The sequence below is a fragment of the Rattus norvegicus genome, chromosome 2 (assembly GCF_036323735.1).
Source record: "Rattus norvegicus strain BN/NHsdMcwi chromosome 2, GRCr8, whole genome shotgun sequence".
Lineage (NCBI taxonomy): Eukaryota > Metazoa > Chordata > Mammalia > Rodentia > Muridae > Rattus > Rattus norvegicus.
The window spans coordinates 6,145,997-6,168,946 of NC_086020.1; the positions used below are offsets into that span (position 1 = coordinate 6,145,997).

The 22,950-nt window shown below is 37.5% G+C and overlaps 1 protein-coding gene across 1 annotated transcript in view; it reads left to right on the plus strand.

Annotated features, from left to right (window-relative positions):
- Nucleotides 1-22,950, plus strand: part of Pcsk1 (proprotein convertase subtilisin/kexin type 1) — a 46,930-nt gene that overhangs the window by 15,952 nt on the left and 8,028 nt on the right. The window contains exons 6-11 of the mRNA NM_017091.2: nucleotides 5,967-6,055; nucleotides 9,007-9,179; nucleotides 10,500-10,712; nucleotides 13,231-13,331; nucleotides 21,842-22,075; nucleotides 22,666-22,823. Of these exons, the coding sequence (NP_058787.1) occupies nucleotides 5,967-6,055; nucleotides 9,007-9,179; nucleotides 10,500-10,712; nucleotides 13,231-13,331; nucleotides 21,842-22,075; nucleotides 22,666-22,823 (968 nt within the window). The remainder of the gene's footprint in view (nucleotides 1-5,966; nucleotides 6,056-9,006; nucleotides 9,180-10,499; nucleotides 10,713-13,230; nucleotides 13,332-21,841; nucleotides 22,076-22,665; nucleotides 22,824-22,950) is intronic.

Genomic DNA, 22,950 nt, shown 5'->3' on the forward strand with positions numbered 1-22,950 from the left:
TCTTATATTATAAACTTTGCTCATCAAATGTAACTGAGAATTTGTAGCTTTATGGAAAGTATTAGTGATGTAATTGATATAATTTGTGTTCTTCCTTTTTCATGAAAAAGGAACAAAATGAAATATCCACAACTCCATCCAACACCCAACAAGTCTCCACTGTTGTAGCAAATGTGTTTCATAATCTAGTTCCACCAGAAGGTCACGACCAGACAGTAGATAAGAATATGCAACTGAGGCTTGCTTTCTACATCTATCACAATCTTTAAGACATTGAAGCAGTCAGGAACCTTCAAGTGGAGAGCTCTTGACTCTTAAGCTGTTAGCTTAAGTATAAGGGAAGATAAAAACTAGTCAGTCTTTCCAAAACCAGAAGCCAAAGAATGTCAGAAACCAAAGACTTTCAACCTCTCCTAACCCTAGAGAAACTTTCCTTTAGAGACTTAGTCTCAAAGCATCTATGCCTATTTGAGCATTGCCTTTATCTCAGAGTAATTTTTCTTAAAAGCTTCGACATTCACTTTACATTTTCCCCACATAGAAGAGACTTTAATCAAAAGAGATGAAATTGGAGTCAAAATTGGGGCTTGTTGCTGTGAGTATAGGAACAATCTTGAAAGATCTTGCTGTGTAAAACAGTCCACATGAAACATGAAGTGGTTCTCTTTTCTCTGGGGCCCATATGTCTAGGGTAGTAAGGTTAATTTAAGGTTATTTTTCTTTGACTTGCCTAAGGAACACATGCCCTGTCTGACTTCTTGTGACATGTCTGGCATACTTTTTTTCATGTAAAGGAGCTCCAACTCATATTATATCCCTTTCTACCTCAATCTTACCTCTGATGAGAACTCTTTCTTGCCCCATCCTTATTTCAGAAACCTAGAATTTTTCCCCAACTCTACTCCACTCACTCCAACTAGCTCTGCGCAGTGTCATTAGTTGTATTTGGGTACCTGGTCCCTTCTCTAGGCAGATGTCAGATTCAGGTAGCAAACCACAAACAAGGGGCACTCGAACAAAGTTATCAGTTGTATTCACTCTTGACTTGAGTATGAACCACATGTCTTCCACTCCAACACGTCCTCTTCGGGTAAAGATCTCAGACAAGCAGTGCCTATCTTAGCACCTATTACCTAAGAGAAGGGCCCAATGCTTCATTCAGCTCCATGAAGATTGACTGTGAGGATCCTACAAATGTACAAAATGTCTTTTTCTGGCCTGCTGATCCCTGACACCCAACTTCTAGAAGACCAACACAGAAAGAAAAAAGAAACTGAGCCATATAGACTTGGCTTCTCCTTTCAGATGTCTGTTTCTTCCTTGAAGAAAAAGGAAAGCAGTATAGGATTCATAAACTATTCTTTAGTACTATTTATGTGGATTTGAGTAATGGAGATAACCACAAATACATCTTAGAAACAGAGCATTCCAGTAACAATAAAGTAGAAATGCTCCTGGAGCCTCCTGGGAAGTAACATAGACATCTTGGTATTGACAGCAGGGCTCACAGACAAGCCTTCAGATATATTTCTCAGTTAAGGGGAGAAAAGGAGAGAGCCCTTGTCCAAAAGGAATACCAGTTCTCTTGGAGCACTACTATATGGGGTGAGCTAGCTGGCAGTGGTTGCTTTGCCAATTACTGTATGGAATAAGGGTAACCTTAGGGAAACTACCCACTTCTCAATGCCTCTCCTTTTTTCTACTTATCACCTAAAACTGGCTACCTGTTATCTGTATTTCTAAAAGTTCCTGAGGAAGTGAGTATTAGGTACTTGGGAATAGGCATTACTTTATTTAAATGGTATAAAACAACATTCATTGTCCCCCTCATTAAGGCAAAGGACAATCAGCCTGTAAACAAATGGTGAGTCTGGGGAGACATAGTAAGAGCAGGCAGTGCACATTCATCCTATGTAGATCTTAGGGTCAGGCTATAGAGTAACTATAGTTATCCTGAGTGACAATTTGTATAATGATACTCTGTCATTTCCCTGATTGAGAACTCAATCCTTATATGAACCGCATTTGTACTACTCTAACAAATAAAATTAACTCAACTCACAAAGAGAAAATGTTTTCCTTAGCTCATAGTATTAGATTAATTCCACTGTCAGTTGTCTCTGCTGCTCTTTGGATTTGTGGTAAGGTGCTACATCACTGTGGGGGAACAAACTGCTCACCTTACAGCAGCAGGAAGCAACCAGAGAGGAAAAAACAATATCTCACAATCAACTTCTTAGAATATGTCCCTAGTTACAGAAAATGCACATTTTAAATGTTCCAATCTCTTCAAATAGGGCCAAGGTAGGGACCTTTGGGAAATATTCCATTTCCAAGATGATCTTCTTTCTTTTTCTAAGAGGTAACTATGTTACCCTCATAGTGTGTTTCAAAGACCCATATAATAGTATTGATTATGCGCATCCTGAAAAACCTGGGTTTCCAGAGCATTAGCCATCATGGTCCTTCCATTTGGTGTGAAGTTAACATGCAATCAGTTCAAGAGTTAAAAGGTTTAGATTAAACCTTAGCTATTCTAGTGTGTGTGTGTGTGTGTGTGTGTGTGTGTGTATTTGTATGTTTATATCTCAGCAGGTTTGAAAGGAAAAATTTTATAGCCATATTATTATGGAGATTACACAAATATGCATATATTTGTGGACATTAATACAAAGAAATGTAAATAATTGTTTACTGAAATGATTTTGATGATAATGACAATGGATGATAATGACAATAGTAGTGGTGTTGACAATGATGGTCATCATGGTTTCTCACTTAGCAACTGAGATGGACTGCAATGTATTAAGAAATCAGAATGACAAGAATGGCATCATTTGATAGGAGCAGAAGAAGAAACATTTTAATTTTCTCAGCCAATTCTGAATTCTGAATTTTCAAATGAAACAATGAAAATATTTCTTAGATCGCTCTTGGCTATCAGCCAGAAAAATAGTATCCCGATTGTTTATTAGAAGCTACAATATAGAGAAATATCTTCTAGTACATTGCCAGATAACATCTTTTAAGTTTAGAAAATGAGTGGCCCCATTTCATTAGCCTATTCAACAATTGGAGATCTATAGTCCCCAATTCTATGAGCATTATCTCCCTAAATTATCCTATCACTGTACTTCATCATCACTACATAAAGAACCACATAGAGGCACAGAGGTTATCCCTCTGCCAATCAACGGAGGAATCACCAAATATAAATCTTTTTTTTTCCGGAGCTGAGGACCGAACCCAGTGTCTTGTGCTTGCTAGGCAAGAGCTCTACCACTGAGCTAAATCCCCAACCCCTACCAAATATAAATCTTAAAATTGCAGCAACACTTACTATTAAGACAGCATGAATTCAGTATTTCAATAACAATTACAAATTATTTTTCTAGTCAAAATAAGACAAGAATGTCTTAAGCAAAATAATACTCATTACCGTTTGAATTTTTAAATCAGTTTTTAAAATGCCAGTTACTACCACTATTCTAAGTTAGTAGAAGTTGTTTGTTTAAGTAACCAGCCACATTTTGATTATTCATTGCTAGTAAGGAAGCAAGATGGTATAGCCACTACAGAAATTAGTGTGGAGGTTTCCCCAAGAGCTGAAAATGGATTTATCTCAAGGTCAACTTGTACCACTTTTAGGCATATACCCAATATCTCTACTTCTTACTACCACAGCAACAGAGTTACTTACTTGTCCATCCATGTTTATTGCTGCTTTATTCATAATAGCCAGAAATTAAGAACAGCCTAGATGTTTATCAACTGGAATGGATAATGACAATGTGGTGCACTTTTACAATGAAATATTATTCAGCTATTAAAGAAAATAAAACTTCAAAAATTGCTGGTAAATGGATGGAACTAGAAATAATCATCCTGAGGTAATCTAGACCACTAGACAAAAAGACTGCATATTTTCTTTTATCTGTGGAAGCTAGCCTTTATGCTTTAAATATATACACTTCAATCCAAATAACCACAAATGTTAGGGACCCAATTAGAGACCAGCTGAGGGGGGCAGATATTTCAGGGAAGGGGAAATAGAACATCATGCTGTAAAGATATAAAGGGGAAACTAGAATAGAATTAAATAAGAAGAGGGTGATGGAGATGAGTAAAGTAGGGAATATGTGGAGAGACATTAAACATTAAAGTCCTGTGAAAAACCATATGGAAACCTATTACTGTAGAAGCTTTCTTAAGTATATTCTCTATGAAAGAAATTTAAATGAAATTACCATATAATAGGGGAGAGAATACCTCAACCAGACATCTTATGTTACCAAGTAGAATCTTCAGTGACAAGTGTAGGTTGAATCTTGCTGAATTTGAACAGACATGTGACACAATAATAAAAGTTCTGAGTTTTGCCCTTGGCTATTTTGAAGTATCTTTTATATGTTCTGATTTGTACACATTCTTTGGAACATTTCGGGACAGCTTCACTTGCATTTGAGTTGATCCTAACTCAAAGGTAAAATGTAAAATGGGGTTTTAATAATCATCAGCAGGTGTTATAAGACCTTGGAAGGTATGTAATGTGCTCCCACACCACTATCTACTGTTAGTGCTGCTTGCCCACTTAGCTTCATTCTCCATGGGGTCTTGAGTGGCAGCAAGACTTGACTTAAGTGCTCCCTCATGTTCAAGGTTTACAAGAAAGGCAGTATTTTCTTCCCCCAAATCAGCATCAGTGTGTTGTTACAAAATTGTTAAAAAAAAAAAAAGGTGTCCATTACCCCCACTAGGTCCGGCACCGCAGTGCCCCAAGATATCTGGTAGATATCTTAATCTCAGTCAGCAAAGCCTCTCACCCACTTTGCTTCATCTTATATCACACTGCTGATGGCCTCTCTCTGAGCCTAGCAACAATTTCTCTGCCCATCCAGTTCTCAAGGCAGGCTGCCACCATGCCAGAAATATATATCTTAATTCTGTGGTGGCTTAGTGTCCCAGCCATCATATATTCTCTTAAACATAATTCACCACAAGAAAGAACACACAACACAATAACCTCTGATCCAATTCATAAGATATAATTTCCCACCTAGACATGCAAAGTCCTGTACACATCTATTAAGAATATTCATAACAACCTGTAAAAACAGAGTAGAATCTTGACATCAGCCTCCATGTTCTCTCCCGGCTTCCTCTCTCCCATCCCTTTCTGTTCCAGTCTCCTCCCCTTCTCTCAAACTTTTCTCCCACCCATTCTTCCTTCTCTCCAATGACAGGTCTTGTTTTATCTTGTACCAGAATTTTAGAACTGGTGCTTCAGTGGTAGAAATTAGTGTGCTCAAGAGTGAATAAATCCCACCAAGTACCCTGAAATAATCAATTCCTCTCTTTGGCTGATTAGAAAGCAGTCTTGTTCAGGCCTCAACCATGTTATGAGAATGTCTCATCTCTCAATTAGTCAGTAGTATCCCTAGAAAATCACATATTCTTAGTCATAGGAAGTCTTTGGCTATCACAGTGTGACACATGGTAAGAAGAATAGAAAAGAGCTAACAAGGGGTGCCTAGTCTACTCTACTTATTAGGGCTGACTGAGAACTTAATCCAAGGCCATTCTGAGAACAATTCCATGGCCAGTGTGCAAGGATCAGAAGACATATTAATGACACTGTCCTTGGGTGTTGACATATTCACAATAATGTCAGAAGTTACATCGGCTCAGTGGCTATAGTGGCTGAGCTCTTAATATATGTTTTAAGTGCTTTGCCCAATCAGCTCACATGACCTTCACAACAATCCTTTGAGGATAAGTCACTGATCCAACACCACACCTTCGGTTACTGGCAGAAATCAGAATTTGAACTCACATGTTTGGACCCTGCTATCTATAGCCTTCATCTCGACACATTTTATTTAACTTCATTAGGAGAGAATACCATGGCTTTATGGGAAAGCACAAATCTTTATTTCTGTTATAAATTTTATTCCTTTAATTTTTAGACATGGAACAAGATGTGCAGGAGAAATTGCCATGCAAGCAAATAATCACAAATGTGGAGTTGGAGTTGCATATAATTCCAAAGTTGGAGGTAATGCAGTCTTATCCTGTAATTTAGCACTTTAATTGGAGGCTTGTGTTCCCTGCTATAAGATTGGGGGGGGGCACTTTCTCCAACCTAAAAAAAAATGAGTTCCTTACAAAATTTGCTGCAAACTTGAGTGTGGCTTGCAAGTAAATCAGTAGACCTAGATTTCTTGAATATGGATAGCTGAATATAGCCGAGACATTCCCAGAAAAATAATGACATGGTGAATTGCACTTGAATAAAATCTAATATTCTCTGTACTCTGCTTCAGAAGGGATCACTATTAATCTCTTGCTAAGAAGGAATAGACAAATTTAGGTAGATATTCCTTGCTTCTTAGTCTACATTCTTTGCCTATATGCAAAGAATAGTTTTTAAAATTATTTTTTAAAAAATAGATTCTTGTTATATGAAGTAGGCAATGCTACCTTAAATGCCAAAAAAAGAGAATCATTAGTTGCTTTATATAGTATACGGTAGAGGACATTTAAATAAAAAAGCCATTTATGTACATTAGAAGGGACCAACAGGTAACTAATTAGAACAAGCAGAGATTACCCCTCTAGGCTCATAGTAGCAAAGAAAAAGGGAGGTCAGTGGAAAGTAAAGAAAGGAATCTATAGCCAAGAGAATTCCTGGGCAGGAGCTCTGACTTCATACCTGTAAAAGGGGCTGCTTCCAAACAGAACTGAGGCAAGATGGGGTTGGGAGGATGAACACAGCACTTCACTCAGCTTCCATGACCACCCTCATACCTGGGCTGCACTTCACAGAAGCCACTGGGAAGGCAAGAGAGCCCACTGGCAGATTTCATGTTCCAATGAAGACCACTGGAGAACAAGTCTGTTAGGATGTAGAAAGAAAACCAAATATTGTCTCTTTCATTGTACTCCCTACCTTGGACTTTCATAGCTGTGTAGTAAAGGTTGAGCTTAATTTGGTTTGAAACAAAGAGAACATTTGTATGTCGTGCCTTTACAATAAAACCACATTAAACCCTACATGGTTACAGTTTAAGTTTGGCTATGGGTTTCTTTTCAGAAACCAAATAAATATACATTGTGACATGGATATATGTGCATTGTCACCAATAGAGGACACTCAGATTTTCAAGCATCACTCCTGATTTTTTCTTTGTTTGTTTGATACTATCAACTTCAAAATGTTGTCCTAATTTAAAGAAATGCAGGTACAGATGTAATCAACTCAAACAAAAACAAAAAACCCAGAATTCACTTTTTAAGTACCTGTAAACCAAAGAGCTATAGATTGTGAAGAAATGATCTGATCTTCATATTTTGTAGAAGAATTAAAATCAGGTTCTTAAGGTAACCAATAACAGACAGTAGCAACATTAAACTAAAATATAAAACTTCTGATCCTAAACCTATTGTGCTTTTTCATCACTCCAGCATTTGGTGGTCCAGTCCCCATTTGAAGAACTATTTAATGTATGAGGTATCCACTGTACAGCAATTGAATATCATACAGTATATTATAGAATATGTCCCTGTAGTAGGCAAGGTAGATTTGGGTGCCGTATTTCTGGAGTTTGAATCCTGGCTTCCAAGCTGTGTGGTCTTAAACAAGTTACTATGTTTCTCAGGCATTGTAGCTGTCCACCTATAAAATACAAGAATTACAGTATCTATCTGAAATAATAGTTATAAAGAGATAAGTTTCTGTGTGTGATATGTATGAAATAATGACTACATGTAATTCATGTGAGCTGTTATCATCATCTCCATTTTATAGTTGAGAAGTGAAATAGTTTCTTCAGTGTCAATACAGTTATAAAAAATGAGAGCTGAAATGTTTTTCTTCCAACAGAGTCTGTAGCCCAGGTTGATCTTGAACTTACTGTGTAGCCAAGGATGATCTTGGATTCCTGCTTGCCTCATCATCCTGTTGGTAGGCTTGTAGATACTACCTCATTTAGCAAAGCAAATCTACATGACTTTCTTGGATCATGTAAATTATGTATACATCCCATCTGTTTTCTAGTAAATAATAGTGTGAAAGCATGAGGCTGCAGAGTCCATTGAATTATTAACCCAAAGCTGGGAATAACCAGGTATCTGTCTGTTTTGTTCAAATTACCTTTTCTTTTTTGGCTTTTAGATTTTATGAGTCTGATGATAGGTGAAAGGGTGTTGGAAGGTGCAGAAAGCTCTCTCCAGGTGAAAAATGTTCTCCTTCAATAAGGAAATCTGTCACAATGATTTCATCCTTAAGATTATTTATAAGAAAAGAAAGCATATTCTTTGAAAATACTTCTCAGCAAGCATATAAAAGAATAGCCCCTGGGTTATGTTTAATCCAAGCTTAGAAACAGCAGTTCCTCCTCCTTGTTGGTTTCCTATTGTAGATGGATTTTTTCTGATCAGGGATACAGTTTCTTTTCAGAGTTCTTCTATAACAGGTTGGGCCACAGCCATCATAGCACAGGCAGGAGCACGTGTGTTGACAGGGGGCTTTCGGGTTTTATTTTTCCTTCTAAAAGTTCTGTTATCTGTCACTTTGTTCAGATGCTAGAAGGAAAGGAGACACTTTTAAAACTACTATAACATTATAATGGTATAGCATATACTATAGTTATAATATAACAAATGTTCTGGCATTTCCTCTGGTGGTACTTTGGATCTCAATATTACTGGCAACAGCTTTAAAACATCAACAACAGCAACAAATCACAGCTTCTTTATAGTACATAATATTAGCTCTAAAGTTCACACAAGAAAACTCAAAGAGACAGGATTTCATCCCTTCGGTGCTATTAGGAACCACCTCACAACAAGTGTTGAACATCCAGTGACTACTTTTGGTATTTTTGTTGTTGTTTTGTTGTTTCAGAAAATACATTAAGACTGTGATTGGTAAGAGTGTTTTATTTTTCTCTGAAACACTGAAATTCCTGTTATATTCCTGTTGTGTTGCTTCTTTGTTTTGCTTAGGCATAAGAATGCTGGATGGCATTGTAACTGATGCCATTGAGGCTAGTTCAATTGGATTCAACCCTGGCCATGTGGATATTTACAGTGCAAGCTGGGGCCCTAATGATGATGGAAAAACTGTGGAGGGGCCTGGCAGACTAGCCCAGAAGGCATTTGAATACGGTGTCAAACAGGTGAGATGCTTAGCACAGCCTCACATGAAACAGTAAGGATGGGGGAAAACATTTAGGTTATAGGAAAAGATAGTAAACTGTGAAAAAGCCTTTCACAACTTTAAATGCACTTAAACAACTAAATCATTCTTCAGAGAGATGAATGTTCAAAATTAAGAACATTTCCATACGTGGTTCCAACATAATGCAAAGATTCACTACTTTTAGAATATTTATATTTAATATATTTGTTGAGGCTAGGAAGATAGCTCAGTCAAAATGTCCTGGCTGCTTATCATAAAAACTTGAGGTTGAGCCTCAGCATCTTAATATGAAACCAGGAATGATGGTGCTTACATTTCCAGTACTGAGGCAAGAAAAGATCCCTGAAGTTCTCTGGCTAGCCAGTCTTTGATGAGAGACTTGGACTCAAATAAACAAGATGGCATTTTTTATAGACTAAGTGGATAGAGCCTCAGGAGTGGCAGTCAAGGCTGATCTCAAGACTCCACACATATACATATATACTAGCACACACACACGTACATGCAATACACACATGGAAACATGCACACATACACACACACACACACACACACACACACACACAACACTGCTTTTGAACATATTTCTCATTTTTCTTCAGAGTTTTTAAGTAGGTAGTCTACCACCTAGCCTTCTTCCAATTGCTGTGAGAGTTCATTCTTAAATGTAGCAACACCCTGCCTTCTACACTACACGAGTACCTGGAATCCTTCCACCCCTCATATGTTGCTCTTTCCCTTGAGCTAACTACATTGTTGAACAGATTCTAAGACCTTGAACTATGCAGGATTGAGACAAAAGTACAGGCTTTTGAGGGACCCAATTGAAATATCACAAAAAGAGTGGCCTTGACGAGTTCCATTCAAACCAAGAGTCGTTTTTTTGATGCAGCTGTGAGGCAGATATGAATAATGCCTGATTTTGTCATTCTGTCAGTCAGCCAGACAATTCAAGCAGGAACAGAGGAAGTTCAAAGATTCAATAATGAAGAGAAGAGTGAACAGAATTATAGTCCATGTGCTAAAGGCTGGATTATGAACCTCTGAATAAAGAAGAAAGGAAAAGCCCAGCACAACCCCACTGCAGAGAGGGTCCTGAAAACAGGAAGCAGGCAGGGATACTCTGCTTCTGGTCTCTAATATACAATTTGACAACCCTTGAAACCTTGAAATTAAAGACAAATTCCAAAGGATTGTCTTTGAAAATACTGTGCATATATTTTCTGACAGCTTTTGGGGGGCTTGCTAGTAACCATAATTGATGATAGATTGTTATACATTCTGTCTTTTCTTTCAGGGGAGACAAGGAAAAGGCTCCATTTTTGTCTGGGCTTCAGGGAATGGGGGTCGTCAAGGAGATAACTGTGACTGTGATGGCTACACAGACAGCATTTACACCATCTCTATCAGCAGTGCCTCCCAGCAGGGCCTGTCACCCTGGTATGCAGAGAAGTGTTCCTCCACACTGGCCACCTCCTACAGCAGTGGTGATTACACAGACCAACGAATAGTAGGTTTCTTTGTTTCTGTGTCTCTGCTGAGGTAGAGAAGAACAAGGCACACTTTCAGAATGATCCTCTTCCCTGACCTTTGAGGGAAATGATTTGTTTCAGCTTGATGTATCAGTTGGGGAGATTCCTGCTTACTCTCTTAAAAGACTGGCATATATTGGAATGTTTCTTTCAGGATATGGGCACTTCTGCCAAGATGATTTTCCCTGTCATTCTTTAACTCAGCTCTGAGAAGTCATGAAACCTGTCATTACATGCAGCAAACACTCCAAATGCCTTTTCTGCTTGTCTGATGCCACCCAAAAAACAGCATGAAAGGAGATTTCAGGGTCATAGGGCTTCATCACCCTGTGCTTACTGATCCTCTAATAACAGGGATGTAGTGTGGCTTGATCATTAGCAAATGATAAAAGTGTAGACTCTACACCAGTAATATCTCCCAAGAACAGATAACCTACATGAAAATAATAATAGTCTCAATTTTGCCTGGGGTGAACTCCTCAGCCTCTGGCGAAAGTAGCTTGAGAAGTTATATGCTTCAATCTCCTCCAGCCCACGCCTGCCTGTGCCTTCACTTCCATGAGTCATGAACAATTATTGGATTTCCCTTCAAGGACATAATGAAAAACTGGAGGCTTTGAGAACAGAGTAAAAAGCCTTAAATTTTACTCTGGTCATAGAATCAACTATATTCTATTCATATCTTAATCTCAATAAAAGTGTAGGCTGTGACCCAGTTAATAATTAACAGGGTCTGGAGTTTGCCAGTAACCCCAATAAATTATGATAGGATGTTATACATTTTGTTCTTTGTGGAACAGCAAGGGCCTCATCATTGTCTGGTCTTCTGAAAATGGGAGTTCTGGAATATATGCATAATTCTCATTAACAATCCTAAAAACTAAGAAGCACCAATATATGGTTTGCACAGTATCAGTTTTTATAGCTCCTTCTGTGCCTACTTTAGGCAGCAGAGCTGTGTAGTATTCACTGGAAGGTGCTGGCCTTCCTCTCATGCTATATGCTCAGTTACTTGAATACAAACAGACTGTGACATTCTAATCAAGGGTTCTTTGTGGTAGGGACACTTTGTAGCTTTAGCAGACTTCTCTACATGGGTGTCAGAGTCCCTGGCTGGTTCTATTCCTGTGGCATACAGAGCTGACTTCAGAAAATGGCCTGTTAAGCATTTTAATATTGCCACAGCATAGACTCCCCATCATCTGGAACCCCTTGCACTGAAGTAGGGAAGAGATTTTCACCTTTGTAGAGATTCATCCTTAGCAGTCTTGGGAAAGACAGCTGGTAGATTCTATTTGAGACAGTTGAAGGAACATGCTTTTTCTTACATAAACCTTTTCCTCAGCATAGTCATCTTTAGGGGTTTATTTGTGTCAACAGGTATAAAGGGCAGCTTGACTTGCACAGCACTCTGAGAAGCAGAGCCACCATAACTTGAGAAATCCAAGGATGCTAAGTGGAAAACCAAAGGAAGTGATAATAGAACATTTTTTTACACCTCCCTCCCACACATTGAAATCTCCAGTTAAAACTGAAGCCCTGAAGTCTGGATGGGTGTCTTCTTAGGGACTGAAGCCCTGAAGTCTAGGTAGGGGTCTGCTTAGGAATGGAAGCCCTGAAATCTCGGTGGGGTCTGCTTAGGAATATTTGGTCCTCCTGTTATTTAGCTGGCCAACTGATGGAAGTTTTTGTGGTATTTCTGCATATCTGCAGATCTACCTATGATATATCTCCATAGCCTCATTATTATCCTAAAGCTAGCTTACATAATTCCTTGCATGCACTAAGTATTCCAAATACATTCACAAGGTAGGTTCTCAGTTATGTATAGAATTTATCAGGAAATATAAATTCCATTCTGTGAAGACCACATAATGTGACTGTGAGTCATATCTAATACACAGTAGTTTTAAAATTGTAACCCAGAACTAAGTGTGCATTAAATTTTTAAACCTGATGAGTCCCATCTAAGGACCGAAGACACAAACTTGTAGCTCTCCAATAAAGTCAACAGTCAATGTGAAATCTATTCTAAGTAAGTTTTGTTCAAATGTCTCTGATCAAAATGTCATTATGTTCCTCTATTACAGAGGCAGACAGATGTCAATCTAAAGGCCAAAGGGAATGCTATTTGAGTTAGAATTTCTAAATATGCTCAACCATGCACAATGGACCTGATGATTAATAGACTGGCATGATTCACAGTGACTTAGAAACAGTTCCTTTTTTTATAGACAAATTTCATTTGGAAATCTCAAAAGAGAAAATATTCATAGTGGGAGTACTTCATCCCCAGAAAAGGCAGCTTGATACCAGAATTATAGACAAGTTGCACATGGAGGAGAGCAAACTAAAATAACAGCAGATGGCAAATATCCGCTGTTGGTGCTTGAGAACAGGAAGTAGAAAATCAAATCTTGTGCTTCCTGGTCATAGCAGATGCAGGCTTTGGTATCCATGTTCCTCATGTCTCTACCTTTCTCTCCTTCATTCTAGACTAGTGCGGACCTGCACAATGACTGCACAGAGACCCACACAGGCACCTCAGCTTCTGCACCTCTGGCTGCTGGCATCTTTGCTCTAGCCTTGGAAGCAAAGTAAGGCCCAAAAATCTGGTCAACTTGACTGAAACAGCTTCTCACATTGTTGTCTGACTATGTGATTTTTAAGAGAAAATTTCAACAACTTCAAAAATAACAACAAAAACAGCATAATCCAAATAAATCCTGCCACTCTGAAATTATTATTATTGATGCTTCAATGTAGACTTAAGAAGCATATATCTCTTGCACATATTTTCTAATATTTTATAATGTGTTAGAAATATTGTCTCATATCTCAGTCAATGCTCCTTAGCTTTCTAAATACATGTTCTCTTCCAGTCCTCTTTCTGGGCACCAAGCCTGACACATCAGCCAGAGTGATGCTGAGAATAAATGTGCTTTCTTCAAAAAATAAAAACTTCATATTGGAGCTAACTAGATACTTATTATTGGATATAACTAGATAAGTCATGATAATTGAAAACAGAACTTTTATCTTTTCACACAATTTCAAATTATAAATTCAAATTTTGGAAAAGTCATCAAATCATGTTGCTTATAAGTATTGACAACTCTTATATGTTCCTCAGGATGAACACCCAGAATTGGGAGTTCTGAGCCAAAGAGAGGTGTGTTTTAATGATTTTGACACATATTGACAAGTTGTTTCCTTGAAGGCCACATCATGTTATATTCTCACCAGGAGTAAATGTGTGAAAACTCCAGTTTTGACAATAAGTACTGACACTGTTTACCTTTATAGTGTTTGCTGTGTGAAGGAAATGGTGTCTCATTAATACTTGGGATCATTACTGATGAGGCTCAGAATTTATGTCCTTTGGCAAGTTGCCCTCTGATACAGCCTCTTTATGGGCCTGGTCTAGTTTTATAATCTTGGATTCAAAGATGTATTAATTTTATCAGTTTGACATTTACCTTCAGTTTTACTCACAGGTAACTTTAGTGTAATGAAGCTAATAAGAATACAGCAATGTTTGCCACTCTGTTTCTCTAGAGCTTCTTTCTCGAAAATTCTCCCAAAGTAATTTAGATTAAATTTTGTGAGTTTTTGTTTTGTTTGTTTGTTTGTTTTTCCTGTAGCTCCTTACTATGCTTAAATTCTAAATACCTCTGGGCTTTATTTTAGTATATGATGTTAAAAATGGATTTAGCAACATTTTTACTTCATAATAGCTGTTCAACATTCTAACACTCAACACAGAAGGGGAAAAAGCCCATGTATCCCACACCTGCTTCCATAGCTCACTTTTCTTAATTTTGTCTTTTGATGTTTGGTGACAAGAAGCTAACCTAGCTGGAAGACAGCATAAAGCCCTCCCACATATATGGTAGACTAGACTCACTGGAACAGAACAGAACAGAACAGAACATGTTATTCTTTGTGCCCTATGGAAAAGTCCTGAGAGGCTTAACCTCTTTGTCCAGTGAAGCCCTAAGATTTCTAGGGTACCCTGAAGAGATGAGGGTGAGATTTTTGAAAATCAGTAATGAGATCCTGCATAACCCCTGTCCAGGCTCTCACCTAGTGTCTACCTATTGAGAAGAACTACAGAGATGTTTGAATAAGTTGGGCTTCTTTTTGCTTCTTCTCACTATCTGTAAGATGCATATAAACATAAGAAACCAGGCCAGGGCCATTTTGGTTTAGTGACCAAATACATCAGAGGTATCCACTAAGTGGAGTATTCATAATGTTAATGTTATCTAAGAATTTATATATATATATATATATATATATATATATATATATATATTCATGTGTACCTGCTTGTATGTACACTACATGCCTGCAATGCTTCCAAGGGCCAAAAGAGAACATCAAATCATATTGAACTGGAGTGACAGGCAATTACAAGCTGCCTGATCAGGGGTGTGGACAATCAAATGTACATATTCTCCCTGAGCATATTCTCCCATATAGCCATCTCTCCAATCCCAGAACAGACATTTTAAAGTCTGACCCTTTGTACCTCCATAGGAGGGATATTATCTAAGAATGTTGTAGCCTAATTAATCTTGTTTGTCTTAATGAACTTTATCTAAAGGAGAGGACTTATTGCTGTGAAATTTCTAAGTAGGTCAGTGAATGTTTTTGCTCCTAAATGAAGACTTGCTTAAGGGAGTACTTATGAAATTTTTTTCTGGAGACAGCCTTATGGGTTCTAGAAGACCCTTATCCTATTTATGATTTTAAACTAAATTAATAGTTTGTTGTATGTAGCTTTATGCTACCCAACTTAGCTCCAGGAAGTTGCCTTGCTGCCAGGTCCTTTCCAGCACCCCTTGAATCCATGGATAAGAGAGAGACACACACAGGTGTTCATTTTCAACTTACCTTTCTGGCACAATTGCTGGGCACTACTATCTTCTGCTTGAAAACGTGTTGTTATGATTGTTCCTAGCTCCAGTCCTCCCTTCTGCCCTAACTTTAGTCAATTAGTTGAATCTAATTCCAGCTAAACACCTCTGACTGTCTGTCTATAGAAGCAGACACAGCTCATCACTCCTCCAGAGACCTCACTTGGTTGCCTGGTTCCAATACAATGGACTTAATCTGTTTCCAATACAATGGACTGAACCCGTCTAAAGCTTTATATCCATCCTAGTAAATATATAACAATTATTGAGATGTTTGTTCTCAGTTGGATGGCTTTCTGTACCCTATTCAAAATGCTCTATACTAAGATTATATATCAGGACATCTGAATGCTAGAATTTCTAAATAGGAGCCTAAGCTTCACGCCTAATTGCCCCAGACTTAACTGAATCATTCACTCCTCTCTCGCTATAGAACAACAGAGACTGAAGGACCTTTGACTAAACTTGTCAAGAATGACATTCAGTGTTTATCATGTTCTTACTTTGGACCAAACAGTGTGCTAGATATTCACATACAACATTAATTCTAATCCTTATGACAGATTTATAATATTGAAGTAGTAGTTACACTGCATTTTATAAATGAAGAAAGTGAGGGGTGGAGGGGTCAAAAAGTGTGACCAATATCTCAAAAAAAAAAAGATATAAATTCAGGTCTGTCTGCCCTGAAATGGTGCTACCTTGTGCAGCCTCCACAGTTCTGACAGGGAGAAGAGTTGCTACTGAATGGAAGCAATCAATCATCCCACCAAACAAAGGAGGCCAGAGACTGAGACTGATATAAATATCATCTAGTTTTCCAGAAAAGACTGCACTGGCATATTCCTTACAGTGCTTCTAAGAGATGGGGGTAGGAAACTGGAATGAACAAAGAGAAGGAGAATGAGTAGTTTCTGGCTGCAACATCTACAAAGTAAAAGTTTCCTCCCTTATCCAGTGTCTTAGTTAGATTTTTATGACTGTGAACTCTCATAAGGACAACATTTACTTGGGGATTGCTTACAGGTTCAGGGGTTCAGTCCATCAGCATCAAGGTGGAAGCAGGGTAGCATCTAGGCAGGCATGATGCAGGCAGAGCTGAGAGTTCTACATTTTCATTTGAAGGCTGCTAATGGAAAACTGACTTCCAGGCAGCTAGGGTGAAGGTCTTAATCCCATGCCCACAGTGACACACCTATTATACAAAGCCATACCTCCTAATAGTGCAACTCTCTGGACCAAACATATGCAAACCATCATAGTCAGTAACTGTTGAATACAGTAAAGGTCCAGGGGAGGTGATTTCCATGTATATTCCCAGATCCCATTGCTAAGGACTCAGATTCTGAGGTATCTGCCCTAAAAGCTAGTTTTTAAGCTGGCATCCAAGGCATTTCAATGCTAGGAGCACTTTAATCAATTAACCTTAAAATCTGTTTTTTACAAATTCACCCAGCTGTCATTATGAGACTGTTCTATAGGGTACCACATAGGCAAATTCTGGAGAAAGAAATTTTCTGCATAAACACCAGTGGCACCATAAGTGTGCATTAAGTATATCTAAGGAAGCTTACAGAAGATCACCTCTCTCTTCAGTGGTAAGATCAGAAGAATCAGGTAATTTTTAATAAGGAAAAAATTCTCAAGTGAACCATTGGATTCAATGACACCTGTGGAGATATTCAACAAACAGATGAGCCGTAGGCTTTCTAATAAATAATAATAAAGTCCAGATAAGCCATCAGTGTTGCACAAACTCCTCAGGGGAACAACCTCCCACAAAATTCTTAGAAAGGTTTTTTTTTTTTTTGAAAAGTTCAAGTTAGAAACTGTTCAACATTTAAATTCAAATAGATAGAGAGTAAACCACTTATACTCTAAGAATTTTCACTACATAATTTTGTATCAAGACTTTTTTATCCTCACATTTTCTAATTAAAGAATGCTTAATTTCAATGTTTAGTTCTGTAGCTCTAATTTTTGAACACATATTTCTGGTTAGTACCACAATGAAGTCTTGATATTTTAAATTAGTGCAGATGTTGCTGTGCACTAATTAATAAAGGAAGGATGTCCAGAATTAGTTTTATTGTTAGCAGCTCCTTTTCATTTATACAATGTAAGCACACAACTGAGGAATAATTGTTAAGAAATAAGACTTAATTTTCTTATTTGCTTAACAATGAAATTCCTTAAATATTTCCTAAACATTTTGTATAAATCTGAAAATACAGAGAGCACTAAAATTATATGTAAAATAAATGCTCTGTCATATGACTGTAAACAATGTATACATTGAATGTGATCACCAAAACATTCCTTATTCCCCTTATTCTCCATCTTTCTCTTCCTTGCACATACCTGCAAACACTGATCACCCAAACAGGAAATTTGCTCATTGCCCATTGGACACCTTGATAGGTGGTTTTTACTTTAAGATATTTTATTTTGAAGACCAGAATGAAGCAGACATTTTAATAATAAGCTTTAAGGACAGAAGTTTGTACTTGAGAATACAGTCATTTCTGCTCAACTGACTAATGATTCCTGAATATGTAATGGTCACAAAAACAAGCAGAAGACAATGAGTGCCAAGAGGTTAAACTGACAAAAGATCTGAATAATAAGGCATTCTGAAAATTATCATATACAACTTTCTTATTTGACAGATGAGACAACGCAGGCCTTAAGTAAAGAAAGTAGTCAGACTGAGTACAAAACACTTATTGGAACATAATACTATATAATGCGTTTTCTATTCCTCCCTCTTTGTTGCCATGATTCAAAATGTCTTGTAATTGACTTAAATGTTCATATGCTTATTTTGTTATTTTTTTGTGAAATAGAAATCCGGATAGATAAGGTTTTAAAAAATAAACATCTTGACCTACTTTTATTGAGAGAGTTGGGTATTTCTCAGAAATCAGTATGTGAGTGATTATGATGTATCTATTCTGGGATACACTGGAAGTCACTAGACTAGACTCCTTTTCCAGCCTCCACCTGTCACTCTGGTGTTTAACAGTATATCTGGCAAGAACTTGAGTCAGCAGAGTGAGAATAAGTGGAACTGTCAGGTGTTGATGGAGTAGACCATTACAGCAAGTCAAAATGAAACATTAAGGTTTAATGATTTTTTCCTGTTTTTTTTTATTTTATTTTATTTTATTTTTTTTATTATCTTGAGTATTTCTTATATACATTTCAAGTGTTATTCCCTTTCCCGGTTTCCGGACAGACATCACCCTCCCCCCTCCCCTTCCTTGTGGGTGTTCCCCTCCCAAACCTCCCCCCATTGCCACCCTCCCCGCATAGTCTAGTTCACTGGGAGTTCAGTCTTAGCAGGAACCAGGGCTTCCCCTTCCACTGGTGCTCTTACTAGGATATTCATTGCTACCTATGGGGACAGAGTCCAGGGTCAGTCTATGTATAGTCTTTAGGTAGTGGCTTAGTCCCTGGAAGCTCTGGTTGCTTGACATTGTTGTACTTTTGGGGTCTCGAGCACCTTCAAGCTCTTCCAGTTCTTTCTCTGATTCCTTCAACGGGTTTTCCTGTTTTTTTAATTCCAGCAGTCAGGTGGGCCAGCATAGAAATGGGCTTGTATCATTTCTGGGGGTGCCCAAACAATAGGTTCCAGCAGTTTTATGAACCTTGCAGTTACATGTGTACTGGGAGCTTGATAAAAAATAAAATTATGAAAGTGCCTTTAGGCTTTCTACCTGCTTCTTCCATAGGAAATACTGACATGAGTGCCTGAAAAACATTTTCTGAACAAGGTCTCCAACAGAGAAACTTGGGAGTTAAAGCCCTTGCCTTCAGGGGCTATGAATTAACATATGGAAAGTGTGGGAGGGGTAAGGGGGCTGAAGACTTGACTTCAGCTCCCTTCAAAGGCAATAGCACAATGGCACTTTATTGGAGCTGGTTCAAACACAGTTAACATTCCTTAGAAATCTTATCAATGGAGGCCTTTGAGGACATATGTATAATCACCCACAGGTCTTTAACAAGTGCAGAGGGAATTGATTAACTGATATATTTTTAGCTCTGGGGAGAAGGCATGAAATTGACCTAGATTTCCATGATTCTGCAGTCTCATGGTAAGGTAGAAAATTTGAGAAATATGCATTGTTTATTAAATAATGCTTGGTTTGACTAGAGAGAAATAATGCATATCTCAAAAAGCAATAAAAAGCTTAAGATCTTTCTTATTAAATTAATGATTTCTTTATACAAATTAGTAGATCACAAATGTACTTAATCTGTTATTAATCTAATGACTAAAACAGTAAGCTTCAAAAGTATATGCACTGGAACCTTCAATCACTCATCAGCATTATTTACATAAACCCTTCCTGTATATATACATATAACCTCTTCAGTCTGTATAATGTCACTTTTACATGTTTTTAAGGCAAATGATTTACTATTACATACAGAATTGGTGGACTCTTTCTCTCACTCTCAATATTCCTTAGTTGCCTGCAGTTCTTCATATAGGACTGATGCCTTACAAATTTTCTTTAGTCCACTTTGACATGTCTATTGTCCTTGTCCAGCTCATGTTTAGGTAGTCATGTTGGTGAGACATAAGTATAGCTTAGGCAATATTGATAATACTTATATTATATTCATTTAGAAGGCATTTGTGTGTTTGTGTTCATATATGAGTCACAGAAGATACACATGTAGATATTTGAGGACACCTTGCAAGAGTCAGTTCTCTCTTTCTACCAAGAAAATGCTATGGATAGCAGTCAAATCATCAGACTTGATGTAAGGTCCCCTTTACTTGCTAGCCACTTATATATACTCTTGTATAATCTTGTGCTTGTATGTTTGCTAAGCATTAGGGAGTGAGGTTAGTTTTCATTCCTTGTAGCTAAATTCTAGTTTAAGAAGCAAACAGTAACACACACACACACACACACACACACACACACACACACACGTCTGTTATTTAATAAGGTGGAGAAAAGAGAATGATCAGAGCAGTATGTGAGCTCAGAAGTTGGAGAAAACTGGTTCAGACAATTTTCTGAATCAAAAGTCCAGAACAATTTCCACTGCCCAAACAGTACAGGTCAAGCTCATTTTGTGATATTGAGCATCTTCAGACTTATGGCTCGGTTCTCTTCATTGTCTCTTTCTGGCCCTAGCATACACATTGTAAACTAGCTCCAGATGTTCCTCCCCCATGCATCTGCTGCTCTGGTTGCTATATACTCCCTTTTAGAAGTTTTACTAATTGTTTAAATTCACCTCATGCATATCTTCCCAGTAAAGACATTCCCCAGACTTTCATAGTATATTAAGTTAAAAATGCAACATTCAGTACATATAGTTATATAAAAGATTTTTAACTGTACCATAAGTTCCTTAAGAACCAGAGCCACCTTCTTGAATATTCTAGTAATACTTAGCATAGTGTCTTTCAAGAGAAAACCAATGAAGCCAAAAATTTGAGATCTGTGGTTTATTGTCCTTCCTTAATATTTGCCAATAATCAGGTCCAGGGCCAGGTTCTGTGGATGCCCAGGTCTCTTATATGAAATGGTGTAGTAATATACACATTACTTAAAATACATAATGCAATGTAAATTTTGTTACATTGCACTGCTTAAGGAATGGTAACAAGAAAAAGTATATACTCACTGGTATAGATGCAAATTTTTCCTTTCAAATATTCTTTATCTATATTTGCTTAAATCTTAAGTATATGCAACCTGTGAATATGGAGCTCTGACTACATTTTTTTTAAAAAGGCAAGATGTGGTGAGTAGGTTACAAATCCTTGTCTTTCACATCTGATATTTCCTATAATAAAAACGAAGCTTCAGTGAAGTTTCATAAATGGTGCTAAAGCATTCTATAAACAGAACTAGAGACACGAACAAAATGTTATGTTTTTTAAAACTGACTTTAGATAAATATAAAAATTAGAGTCAGGGATGAAATTTCACACTTCAACAGTGCTGAGGCCGGATTTACTGATAACAAGAGTTTCACTTATATGCTATAGGTGAGAAACTTTAATATTGTATTGTTAGTTCTAAATAAAAGAACATAACATTAAGCAATAAAGTACATATTTACAAGCCGCACTTAATAACCCCTGAAAGGGAATGCTTACTTTTAACACTTAATTTGTTCCTAAAAGATACTTTGGGTCACTTTCCCTCTAGCCCAAATCTCACCTGGCGAGATATGCAGCATCTGGTTGTCTGGACCTCTGAGTATGACCCATTGGCCAATAACCCAGGTTGGAAAAAGAATGGAGCGGGCTTGATGGTGAACAGCCGATTTGGATTTGGCTTGCTAAATGCCAAAGCTCTGGTGGATTTGGCTGATCCTAGAACTTGGAGAAACGTGCCTGAGAAGAAAGAATGTATCATAAAAGACAACAACTTTGAGCCTAGGTAAGTATTGTCAGCCAAATTTTTCTCATATACTTGCTCTTCTTATATAGATGGAGACAGAGATTAACAGTATTCTCTGTGGCTGTCTCTCTATGCCTGGGCAGGATAAATTTTCTTCTAAGTTGAGCATTGAATGGATTCAGGCTCATCATAGATAGTCATGAAAGCAGAATCTGCTATGACTATTATAGTTTTATCAAAGCAACCATAATGGTGTTAAAAATCTACTCCCACACAACCCCAGAGCCTGAATAGCCCAGGAACATGCCTCAGGAAGTCCTTATACACAAAATTATTTTTTTCATGAGCACCTTATTGATATCCTTTTCATGGACCACTTTTATTAGATTGCAGACAAAGCTGTAGGAATTTGATTCTATAGAAAATAGCATCATACTTATATATTTGTTTCTTATCAATTTCTTATACATTAAATTCATCTATAGATAATTATGAATTGAACTCTAGTGATAGCAAGCCTTTCTGATTATCTGGCCAAGACATCCATGTGCAACTGTGACAAACAAACAAAAGGATGGCAGGAGAAATACCTTTCTTAAAAAAAAATTCTGCTTCTCTAATGTATGTAGAGCCCTGAAAGCTAATGGAGAAGTGATTGTTGAAATCCCTACAAGAGCTTGTGAAGGACAAGAAAATGCTATCAATTCCCTGGAACATGTGCAATTTGAAGCAACAATCGAATATTCTCGTAGAGGAGACCTTCATGTCACACTTACCTCTGCTGCTGGTAAACTTGAACAACCACTCAATGATCATAGAACTAAGTTTCCTCAGAGGCATTTACATGTATTTAAAACATGATCTTTTTGTTGATGATATATTTCTTCTTCCTGTTCATTTCCACTGGTTTCTAG